Raw genomic sequence first — 12,596 nt, forward strand, 5'->3', positions numbered from 1 at the left:
TATTTTCTACGGCCTCAAAAGCAGTAAAGGACCTAAGTGCCACCATTTTCACTTGGCGTGGGACATGAAAGCGCATAAGAGGTGGCACAATATAACCCCCTGCATGTCTTCCTGGTTAAGGGCTGGAGGCTCTCTGCAAATGAAAACAACACTTTTGTTGCCCCACAATGAGCTGTTGTGATATGAAATGAAAGAGATGGGAAACCATGTAGTATGTGGCAGTTGTATACCTAGGGTATGAGAGGTATGGCACGGCACAGGCCCTGGGCGCCACTGGAAGGGGGGCACCACAAGAAGGATGATTTTTGAACATTCAGAGGAGGAGGAGGAAGGGGTGCAGCAGCCTGATCGAGAAGCCACTGCCTCCTCCTCTTTGGTTGACTGGCACCCTTCAGTCTTGAAAGACTATGGTATAAGCCTACAGCACCCGGTATTCCCAGGCGGACTCCCATCCAAGTACTAACCGGGCCTGACCCTGCTTAGCTTCTGAGATCATGGTATAAGCCTACAGCACCCGGTATTCCCAGGCGGTCTCCCATCCAAGTAATAACCAGGCCTGACCTTGCTTAGCTTCCGAGATCATGGTATAAGCCTACAGCACCCGGTATTCCCAGGTGGTCTCCCATCCAAGTACTAACCAGGCCTGACCCTGCTTAGCTTCCCAGATCATGGTATAAGCCCACAGCACCCGGTATTCCCAGGCGGTCTCCCATCCAAGTACTAACCAGGCCTGATCCTGCTTAGCTTCCCAGATCATGGTATAAGCCTACAGCACCCGGTATTCCCAGGCGGTCTCCCATCCAAGTACTAACCAGGCCTGATCCTGCTTAGCTTCCCAGATCATGGTATAAGCCTACAGCACCCGGTATTCCCAGGTGGTCTCCCATCCAAGTACTAACCAGGCCTGACCCTGCTTAGCTTCCCAGATCATGGTATAAGCCCACAGCACCCGGTATTCCCAGGCGGTCTCCCATCCAAGTACTAACCAGGCCTGACCCTGCTTAGCTTCCGAGATCAGACAAGATCAGGCATGTGCAGGGTAACAGTTGCTACTCCTCCTCCTCTTTGTGTTCGCTGAATTTAGATGTATGCCTTGCACAAGAGTACCTCAAATCTTGTAGCTGGCACTGACAGTATCCCTCATTCAACAGGTTCGGTTTCTGAAGGGGAGCAATGGCAAGAGGAAGATATGACTTCAGCGCCTGCCTGTAGGCTTCTCAGGGTGGCTGGTTGATCACCGATGGAAACTGAATAAGAATATAAGAGCCCCACTGGATCAGGCCAAAGGCCCATCTAGTCCCATTTCCTGCATCTCACAGTGACCCACCAGGTGCATCAGGGAGCAATGATGGACTACATGGGTCTGTGGCTAAACCAGTAGGATCAGGTTCTTACTTAAGCTGGCCTGAAATTTTTTTTTTTGTCCAAGTGAATTATCCCAAGAGGAATATTAACTAGCCAATAAAAACATTGTTCTTAGTATTGCCACATTTATCGGGAGTTTTCCATGAGGCCAGTGTTTCTCAAACCGTCGGTCAGGGCCCAATAGGTGGGTCACAAGCCAATTTCAGGTGGGTCCCCGTTCACTTCAATATTTTATTTTTAATATAAAATGAATGCTGCCATGCTATGTGACTGCATTTGGGGAAATGTTACAGACCTGTACTTTTAACAAGCTACTATGTATATTATTTTAACAATGATAGACAATGGGACTTACTCCTGGGTAAGTATGGGTAGGATTGCAGCCTAGGATTGTTAAAAAATTTTCCTGCTTGATGATGTCCCTTCCGGTCATGACATCACTTCCAGTGGGTCCTGACAGATTCTCATTCTAAAAAGTGGGTCCCAATGCTAAATGTGTGAAAACCACTGCATTAGGCATTTGCTTTGATATCCACAATGACATCAGCTGTGTAATAATAAAGAAAATATTCTTTCTGATTTGCAAGGAGAAATCAGATTAGTGGCTTAGGCAGGCTAGATAATGCTGCTCTACCTAAGTTCTCTCTCTCTCTCTCTCTCTCTCTCTCTCTCTCTCTCTCTCTCTCTCTCTCTTTCTCTAAGCACTGAATGTATCTGGAAGGACTACTGACAGACAAAATTAAGTTTTCATCAGAAATGCAGGCACAAAAAAGAGAAATCCCTTGCAATTTTCACATTATCGGAAAATTCACACCGCACTGCCAACTTGAAAATGAAGGCTTGATTGTAACCAAAGCAATCCCATCATTTATTTCCAAGTTAATATGCAATATCTGCTTTGAAGAGCCAACCGTGTTGATTTCTCAAGTGGAAGATCAGTAAGGGAATAATGTACTTCCTTCACTTTAAAAAGATGTTAAGGAGCTTCAATGCATCGGTGCTTTCTTCTCATAATCTTTTCTCTTCCATTCTGGCTCCAGGCATTAAGCAGATATCAGTAAAATGGGATGCTGCAAGTTAATCATAGCTTCATAAACAAATTATCCCAAACTGCATTTGCTGTGATTTTCTCACCATGAGCGATAATCTATTGCTATTATATTTTCTGTGAGGCATGGCAAGGAAATGAAGTATATTATACATTAACCGGAATGAAAGGATCGCATTGCTTACCTCCTTAAGCTTCACAACCCCTTCCTGAGTCTCGTAATCTGTTGTAATTTCAAACTTCCCTATTCCATCGCCGTCAATAATGTTGTAGGTTACCAAGCCATTTTCCCCGATATCTGGATCTTTGGCTTTCACTCGTCCGGCTTCCTCCCCTGGGACAGCTGCTTCTGATATCGACATCTGGTAAACACCTAGGCAAAGAGCACTTATTAGTAAATGAGCCGTTTGGTTCTTTATCCATATGATATTCAATGGCTTAAACCAGTCGTTCTCAAACATTTTAGCATCAGGACCCACTTTTTAGAATGAAAAACTGTCGGACCCACCAGAAATGATGTCATAACCAGAAGTGACATCATCAAGCAAGAAAATTTTTAACACCCCCAAAAGACAAAATCAAATAAATAAATTAATTAAGACCCAAATCCTAACCCACTTTCCAACACTGGTATAGCTGTGTCAATGGGACGTGTACTGCATCCTGCAGTAGGGTGGCACTCATGGAGTCCTCCTCAAAGTAAGGGAATGTTTGTTCCCTTACCTCAGAGCTGCATTGCCCTTATATCAGTGCTGGAAAGTGGGTTAGGATTGCGCCCTAAGTTAATTAAACTCACAATAAGCTTAAAAGTTAATTTTAAATATGTAGCATCGAGTCTATATACTAAAAATAAAATACACATTGAAATGAATGGACCTGAAATGAGCTTGAGACCCACCTAGTGGTTCCCACCCACAGTCTGAGAAACACTGGATTAAGTGACGTGCACAAAAGCATCATAGCAAGGGTTTCAATGTGGAAGAATTAGGCACACTCATTCATATAGTTCTATTGACATCCTGCCTGTTGCAAACAGCAATATGCAGCCAACATGCAGCAATATGCAGTGTTGGTGCCATGTGGTTGGAGGAGCGAAAGAAGCCCTGCACTGAGCCCCCTATGGTCAAACACTGGTCCACAAGCTTACCTTCGGCTGTTCCTCCTAAGCCAAAGGGAGCATACCAGACCTCCCATGGAGATGCAAATTGATGACTCCTTATCAACTCATGCCACCAGTGCCACTAGCACAAGGAGATTCAGAAAGCAGCCTGTCTCGGTGGGCGCTCTGATGGGTGTGGACTCCTGGCCAGCACACTACCTGGTTGACCCTAATGTTGCCATTGTAAGGCCATGTTGGGTGTAACCTGGAATCCAAACTTCATTCTAGAACATGATCTAGACTCCTCTGGAATACATAGGAGTTCATTGAGAGATATGCTGGCACATTTCAGCATACCATCTGATACAGAAACCATTTATCCAAAAGTAGAGAGTCTAGAAAAAATGCTGCATTGCTTATGAAAGGCTGATGTCCTTTCAGGCACCAATCAACTGGTAGCCTTGTCCCCTGCATCATGCCGGGGGGGGGGGATCAGGCAAAGGATGCCCCCATTCACAAACTTTGGTAAAGGATGACATTTTTTTAAATTTTTTTAAAGAGTTTCTAGCTATTGCTTATTCTCTGCCCTGCTGCCATTTTATTTGAAATCTTGGCTATCCCCCTTTCCCAATGATCCTAACCAATCAGGGATCATGTAATACATGTGATATCACAATGCCACCTAGTCAATTCAGAATAAGGGCAGGAAGCACTACTCTTACTCCAAATGGCAAACATAACAAATGCTTCTACGCCAATTTTGCTGCCTTGCTTCCATGACTGACATGGGGCAAGTGGGCTTTGTGCAGGATGCAAAATTGTTCAACAAATGGGTCTGTCTGTCTGTCTGTCTGTCTGTCTGTCTCTCTCTCTCTCTCTCTCTCTCTCTCTCTCTCTCTCTGCGTGTGTGTTGTGTACTAAAACTGTTGTTCATGCCTGCGTTTGGTATGAAGACTACGGAGTTAGTTCAAATCAGGGTTTAGTTCTCATAATTTTGAGAGTCGGTAGGGCACATCTCACAGCCCAATCCTATGCAAATCTACTCAGAAGAAAGTCCCATTGTGTTCCATGAGATTTACTCCCATGAAAGGGTGGATATGACTGCAGCCTCATTCATCTGTGGACAAAACTATAATAAATTGTCCTCCCAGTGTTATGCATCCCAACTTCAGTTCCTAGCACAATGTAGTCAAAGTGCAGAATTTATTGCGATATGCAAGGCAGTAATTCATGTTGCAGATGATAATTCAGAAATCCAGAGAAAATTACATTTAAAATGAGCCACAGAATGACCTTCAACTCTCAGATCATTTACTCAAGGCCATTTATCCAGAAGTCAGAAATTGTATGGAAAGAATGTAGTAAGGTATTACAGCTATAGACACCTACAGGGATAACTCTCCAACTTTATGGCTTTTGCCTGGAATATGAGTCTAGATTCATTGAGAAAACTGTAAGCCCCTCACCCCAACATGCCAGATTTCTTCTAAAGTGGGCCACATGGTATGACATGTGCAATCATCTTTTTACGCACAGACTACAGTCTATGGTAATTACAGATGCAGAAGAGGTGGAGTCTAGCAACAGGAATTTTGTCACTTACTTGAATGGGAGACTTGGTCAATTCCAACCTCTATTAAAAATGAAAAGCGGTATATAAATACTGTTGTTGTTGTTGTTGTTGTTGTTGTTGTTGTTGTTGTTGTTGTTATTATTATTATTATTATTATTAATAATAATAATAATAATAATAATAATAATAATAATAATAATAATAATAATAATAATAATAATAATAATAATAATAATAATAATGCCTGAATCAATTTGCATGTCCACACAATTAAAGTTCAGATTTGCTCTTTCGGGGTTCTGAGAGATCAATCTCAGTGTATGCTGATGGGGACTTTCTAGAGGTTCAGCCACACTCTCCCTGGAAGCCATTATGGGGTAATTTGCCTGACCACTTTTGAAGGGGGGCAATCACTATGAATGAGAGTGGCTTACAGAATCATCCTCTGCTGGTTTCCTTTCTGAATCAAGTTTCAACTTCACTGACTATGCTTAGCTGACTGAACCAGCTATTCTGCTTTAACCAGCTATCTATTTTGAATGAATGAATGAATGAATGAATGAATATTCTTTGGACAGTGTATTTCTGAAAGGTGGCTAAGGCTGCAATCCTAACCACTCTTTCCTGAAAGTAAGCCCCATTGAACAAAATATAACTTACTTCTGAGTAGACCTGGTTAGGATTGTGCCCTAAATTTAATAAGTACATAAAGGAAGTGTTCCTTCTTGTGTGTCAGCAGTGCAAACTACACAGTGCAAAATTATTTTTATTTAAAAAATGAATTAAAAAAAACAACTTGCAGCAGAATCCTATACTCTGAAATAAGTCCCATTTTATTCAGTGTGGCTTATTCCCTAGGTAACTGTGTTTAGGATGGCAGCCCACCAGAAACCTACTTGGGTCTCTTCTTTTGTACTTTTAATGCATTCATTTTAATTGTATTTTTCATATGTGCCATTGTGCAACATGAATGGCATATTTTTAAAAATGTTGTAGAGCCGCATGGGATATACCTTGTTAATACTTAGGGTTTTTATTTTAAGGATACAGAGTTTTATCCTATGGTTGGTTAGTTATGACTAACAGGGCAGTTTTACAAAGGTTTACTCTGAAGTAAGTCAAATTGTTTTCAATGGGTTTTACACTCAAGAAAGTATGTACAGGAGGGCAGTCCATTAAAATCAGTGGAGCTTACAGTGCTATCCTAGGCATGTGTACTCTGAAGAAAATCTCATTGAATCCAATGGGACTTACTTCCAGGGAAAGTGTGCAGAGGATTGCAGAAATAACGATGATTGACTAAAGTCATGATTTTATACAGTATACAACCCTACCTACCTACCTACCTACCTACCTACCTACCTACCTATCTATCTTTCTATCTATCTACGAGGGTCGCCCAGAAAGTAATGCACCACATTTTTTTCTCAGCCTACAGTAATGGTACGAATGCGAAACTTTAGATATACATTATTTGAATTTTCAGGAGTGCGCACACAAATTTTTGGTTTCTTCAGACAGCTAGCGTAGCTGCAGCAGTGTTTCGAAATGGCGTCTGTAAGTGATGTACGTTACAAGCAGCGTGTCGTCATTGAATTTCTCACTGCGGAGAAAGAAACTGTTGGGAACATTCACAAACGTTTGTGTACAGTTTATGGAGAATCTGCAGTCGACAGAAGTATGGTTAGTCGCTGGGCACAGAGCGTGAGGCCATTAGAAGGCGGTTCGGCAGAGCTCCAAGATTTGCAGCGTTCGGGGCGGCCATCCACGGCTGTCACACCTGACAAGACGCAGCTTGCTGATGTGCTCATTCGCGAGGACCGACGCATAACGACTAGGCAGTTGGCGCTGAAGCTGTCAATCAGCAAAGGAGGTGTGGATGCAATCATCCGTGCTCTTGATTACTCAAAAGTGTGTGCACGATGGGTTCCACGCTGTCTTACGGTGGACCACAAATCTCTCAGAAAAAACATTTCTTCTGAGTTGCTGAAACATTTTGAAGATGAGGGGGAAGCGTTCTTGTCCAGGATTGTGACAGGTGATGAAATCTGGGTTCACCATTTTGAGCCCGAAACAAAACGACGGTCGATGGAATGGCGTCATCCTCAATCTCCACAGAAGAAAAAATTCAGAGCAACTGCTTCTGCCGGTAAGGTCATATCACTGTGTTTTGGGACTGTGAGGGCGTCATACTCATTGATGTGATGCCAAGAGGCAGCACCATTAATTCTGAAGCTTATGTGAAGACATGAACCAAACTCAAGAAGCGCTTCCAGCGACTTCGGCACCATAACGACCCAGGTGAATGTTTGATTCAACATGATAATGCTTGGCCTCACACAAGTTTGAGGACTTCGGAACACATCACTAAACAGGGTTGGACTGTGTTACCCCATCCACCCTACAGCCCTGACCTAGCTCCCTCAGACTTCCACTTGTTTGGGCCATTAAAGGATGCCATTCGCGGAAGACGTTTTGAGGATGACGAAGAGGTGATTCGCACAGTGCAGAAATGGCTTCGTGACCAGAACAAGGAGTGGTACCAACAGGGCATACATGCCCTTGTGTCTCGCTGGAGGAAGGCCATAGAACTGGATGGAGATTACGTGGAAAAACAGGGAGTGTAGAAGAAACATCATTCTTTCTTGTGTGTAAGTTTCATTGTGTTCAATAAATAATCGCTGAAGATAAAAAATGTGGTGCATTACTTTCTGGGTGACTCTCGTATCTATCTATCTATCTATCTATCTATCTATCTATCTATCTATCTATCTATCTATCTATCCCCGATTGTGAGACACAAGATCAATGTTTTAAGTAGTTTTTTTTTATAATATTTTATTTAAATGTTGTTTTTTATTTGTACCAGATTGCAAATATACTTCTGTATAAAAAAGATATGCTGGGGCTGTTTGAAATCATGCTTGTCTTAAGGAAATAGTTGTCTGGCTATTTATTTTTTTTAATCATAAACAGGGGACAAGGCTGCTGATGTATAATCTGTTATCCATATTCCAAAATCTTCAGTTCCTGCTGTCAAACAACCAGAGTGGAATTGAATTGTAGCACATCAGTGAAGCAGATCTGAGAAAATCTGCTCATCCCTACTAAGTACAGTGGTGTAGCTAGAGGGGGTGCAAAGCACTGAGTTTTGCAGGCGCCTGAATGCATCATGCAAGAGGCCCCTACACCTCCCCTTTGGAGTCATTCCAGGCAGTGAGAGCAAAATGGAGGTGGAACACAGACTGCCTTTGTTTTACTCCCACCACCTGGAATGGCTCCAAAGGGGAGGGAAAGGGGCCGCTTGCACAGCAGGTGCCTGCAAAACTTAGTGCTTTGCACCCCTCTAGCTATGCCACTGACTAAGGAACTGTCTCTTTTACCTTTGCTCTGTTAAGCTTTATCTAGATCAGCAGGGCATACATTAAAAAATCAAAACAGTTACTCTTAATATAGTAATTTTTACAGCAATCTAAAAGAGAAAAATTCTTTGACAAGTGCAAAATCAAATGTGCAGAGCATCGAGCACAAAGCACATTTGTGCGTATTGGTCTCCCTCTCCCCTAAAGTATGCACGTGAGGTGGTCACTCTCTCATTTGCATTTACTGTAAAGAGAAAAATAAATGCATTACACTTGATTTTGAATGTGCTGTGCATGCATTTTGCACCAGGGAGTACCCAGGGGCAAATATGCCTCATAGTTACTAGCCTTCAGAAGCTGCCAAAATCAAAGACTCCACACACCAAAAGCAAAGCCTGTGAAACACAACGGATGTACAAGTTTTGTAATTGTTGTATACCACTGGCATAAATACCCTGAAAAGCAATCTAAACAGAGATTGCTTTTAAGAACGAAGTCCGTGTCACTTTCACAGCGTGCATAAATTCATTTTTAAAAAAAAGATCAGGAAGAAGGCAGATATTGTCTCTTAGGTTCCTCTTGTAACAATGCATGCATTTTTCTCTCTGAAGTACATTTTTATTGCTTTTATCCAGCGTAGTCACGACTGTCTCGGTTAACAGATTTTCCAGCACTTCCCACCAAAGTCTAGACCACATGCCATTGATCTCAGCAGGGGTACGTTTTTAAAACATCATCGTCCAGTCTGTTTTGAAAGTCAGCCATGGAACCAGAAACCTCCCCCTGCGTCTTAATCCTGCCTTTGAAAATGACTCACCATGTATCGCTAGGAAGGAGTTTAATGCTTTTATGCATCCCGTTTGCTGCTTTAAGAAAAAAAGAGGGCTTTGTTTAGGGGTTTGTTATCTTTTGATTCTGACCTGTGAACTCTGGTTGACACCCATTTGTTTACATGTTCAAAAGATGAAGCAGAGCAGCACAACTGAAAGGGACAGGTTGGGTCTTAAGCTGCAGTTCCCTCCATGCAGGCTTGGGCAAAAGGGCAGGGCTGGTCTCTTAGGGCAGGGGTGCTCACACTTTTCTGCCTCGAGAGCTACTTTGAAACCCAGCAAGGCCCGGAGATCTACCAGAGTTTTTTTTACAATGTTCGCGCCATCATAACATATAACATTTATGTGTACAATGTATGTTGGTGTACCTTGAGCCCCACTGAGTATAACAGGACTTACTCCTAGACATGCCTAGGGTTAGGCTGTGAGGCTGCAATCCTAGCCACACTTACCTGGGAGTAAGCCCCATTGAGTACAATGGGCCTTACTCCCGGCGTTTCCTCCCAGAGGCACCTGAAGGGGGGGGTCGGCACTCCATGATCTACTCATTTTGCCTCGCAATCTACCGGTAGATTGCGATCCACCTATTGAGCACCCCTGTCTTAGGGTGACTCTGGATGACATTTTCAAGCCTCAACTGCCTTCATATGTTCTTCGCTTCCCCCACTTTTTCTTATTAGTTTCCCCAATCGTAAGATTAGAGAGATAAGCCGAACAAAGCGGGAGAAAGTGGGACGCATGTGTGCTATGATCCCAAACACATAGGACCTATTCAGGTTTTTGACTGAATGATATATTAATCATTCAGTCGAATCCTTATAAGGCAACCTGAGTTGATCTGTAATTTTTCAGTCTTTTTCATCTCATGGCACACTGACAAGGGACTAAAAACATCAAGGCACACCATCAGTTTTTTGACTATTGACAAGGCACACTGTGCTGCCAGTGGGGTGGCTCTCATCCTCCATTGGCCCTAGTAATAAATGAGTTTGTGGAACTCCTTGCCACAGGAAGTAGTGACAGCATCTTGCCTAGATGCCTTTAAGAGGGGATTGGACAAATTTCTGGAGGAAAAGTTCATCACGGGTTACAAGTCACAGGAGGTATGTTTTAGAGGTAGGCTACCTCAGATTGCCAGAGGCAGGGCAGGGCTCCAGGAAGCAGGCTGTGTCTTGTCTTGCGCGCTCCCTGAAGCATATGGTGGGCCACTATGAGATACAGGAAGCTGGACTAGATGGGCCTTTGGCCTGATTCTGCGGGGCTCTTTTTATGAACCTTCCTATGGACACACCTACTGACTATTCACAGCACACCAATGTGCCACAGCACATTGGTTGACAATGGATGTGAGTGGATGGTCAGGAAGCAGGAGACAGGGTGAGAGCATCCATTCACCCCACCTGCATCAGTGCCATAAGATGACCTGCCCCACTACCACATAGTTCTAGCACAGCAATCTTCTCTCCTTCATTACCTATTCTACTTTATCCTCTTTTTGCATTTCACACCTAAGTTGACGTGGTTGGACAGCAATCTCAGGCCACTGAGCCGGGGGGGGGGGATAGATAATAGAAGAACCTCTAGCATCAGATGTTCAAAGAACTTAGGTCACCCTTGAGAAGCTCTCTTTGATTTTTACGGTGCTTCCTCTCAAGCAAATATGCACAGAATTGGATTGGAAGTGGTTGAAAGTTTAGCTAGATGGCACGTAGTTAGAATGTTACTTTTTGCTAATTCTGAGAGTTACCACCTAATTCTAAGTGATGTAATTTTAAGGGGCACCCAGATACCGCTGAAGAAATGGATCTGCCAAACTGAGTTCTTCTCCATGCGCTGGTCTAGACTTTGTGACAGCCATGAAGCAGTTTACACCAGAGGAAACCATGTTCCACCAGTGTGAAGGTTCACTATGATTGGGCCATTAGTCATCCCAGTTTTGGCCTCTTGTCTTCCTACCTGATAACCCACGAGGCTTTGATCCTAGCCTCACCTGCTCACAGACTTGAAGCACGTTCAAAGGCTATTCGGTTATTTGCCAGAGAGCTCGTGACTTACTCTGAGGGAACTTTGGTGGGTTGTCATTGACATCAGTCAGCGTAATTGTCACTTTGGTTGTCCCTGAGAGTCCTCCCATGTGCCCTCCCATGTCCTTGGCTTGTATGACAACGTGGTATTCTTCCTTTGCTTCTCGGTCCATGTTGGGAAGGGCAGTTCTAATGATACCTACAAATAAAGGAAAAGAAAAAAGAAAATTAAAACACATACACACACACATAGATGGCTAAGAGCACAATCCCTTGCATGTTTACTCAGTGGGAGTTAACCCCAGCAAAGTATGCATAAAATTGCAGCCTAAGAGTCCAATCCTGATGGTTCAGTCCAGATGCTCTGCGACCGTTACCACCGGCCCAAAGCTGGAGCTGGCCCAGCGCGACCCTGCACTGGGACAGTGCCACCTGGAGGCTGGTGGACCTCCACCTTGGGAGAAGTGTTGGGTAGAGGAGGCGGGCATGGGGGAAGGTGTTCTGGGTGGGGGGAAGCAGAGGAAGGCTTGATGGGGGAGGGAGTGGGGTGGGAGTGAGTCAGTGCAGAGTTGACTAGCCCCATTGCAGGGCTGCTTTCCTTACCCGGAGGAAGGGGATGAATATCACCTTCCCTGAGGAGCAGTTAACAGCGGTCTGATGTGCTTAGGATGCCACGGCAGCCATTTTTGGCGCCACTGCAACTTTTGCACAGTGCAACTCAGGGTTGGGGTGTTAGCTTCATTCCACATTAAGATGAGGAAATTCACAACAGCGTGTGGTTGGTCTGTGGAACTCCTTGCCGCAGGATGTGGTGATGGCATCTGGCCTGGATGGCTTTAAAAGGGGATTGGACAAGTTTCTGGAGGAAAAATCCATTATGGGTTACAAGCCATGATGTGTATGTGCAACCTCCTGATTTTAGAAATGGGCTATGTCAGATGTAAGGGAGGGCACCAGGATGCAGGTCTCTTGTTATCTGGTGTGCTCCCTGGGGCATTTGGTGGGCCGCTGTGAGATACAGGAAGCTGGACTAGATGGGCCTATGGCCTGATCCAGTGGGGCTGTTCTTATGTTCTTAAACTACAATTCCCAGGAGGCCTTGCAGGTCTCTTGTTATCTGGTGTGCTCCCTGGGGCATTTGGTGGGCCGCTGTGAGATACAGGAAGCTGGACTAGATGGGCCTATGGCCTGATCCAGTGGGGCTGTTCTTATGTTCTTAAACTACAATTCCCAGGAAGCCTTGCAGGTCTCTTGGTATCTGGTGTGCTCCCTGGGGCATTTGGTGGGCCGCTGTG

The 12,596-nt window shown here is 44.1% G+C and overlaps 1 protein-coding gene across 1 annotated transcript in view; it reads right to left on the minus strand.

Annotated features, from left to right (window-relative positions):
* Positions 1-12,596, minus strand: part of CDH11 (cadherin 11) — a 50,473-nt gene that overhangs the window by 26,447 nt on the left and 11,430 nt on the right. The window contains exons 4-5 of the mRNA XM_066637673.1: positions 11,333-11,500; positions 2,599-2,786 (exon numbers count right to left, since the gene is read on the minus strand). Coding sequence (XP_066493770.1) covers positions 2,599-2,786; positions 11,333-11,500 — 356 coding nt within the window. The remainder of the gene's footprint in view (positions 1-2,598; positions 2,787-11,332; positions 11,501-12,596) is intronic.

Source organism: Tiliqua scincoides, chromosome 9 (assembly GCF_035046505.1).
Source record: "Tiliqua scincoides isolate rTilSci1 chromosome 9, rTilSci1.hap2, whole genome shotgun sequence".
NCBI lineage: Eukaryota > Metazoa > Chordata > Lepidosauria > Squamata > Scincidae > Tiliqua > Tiliqua scincoides.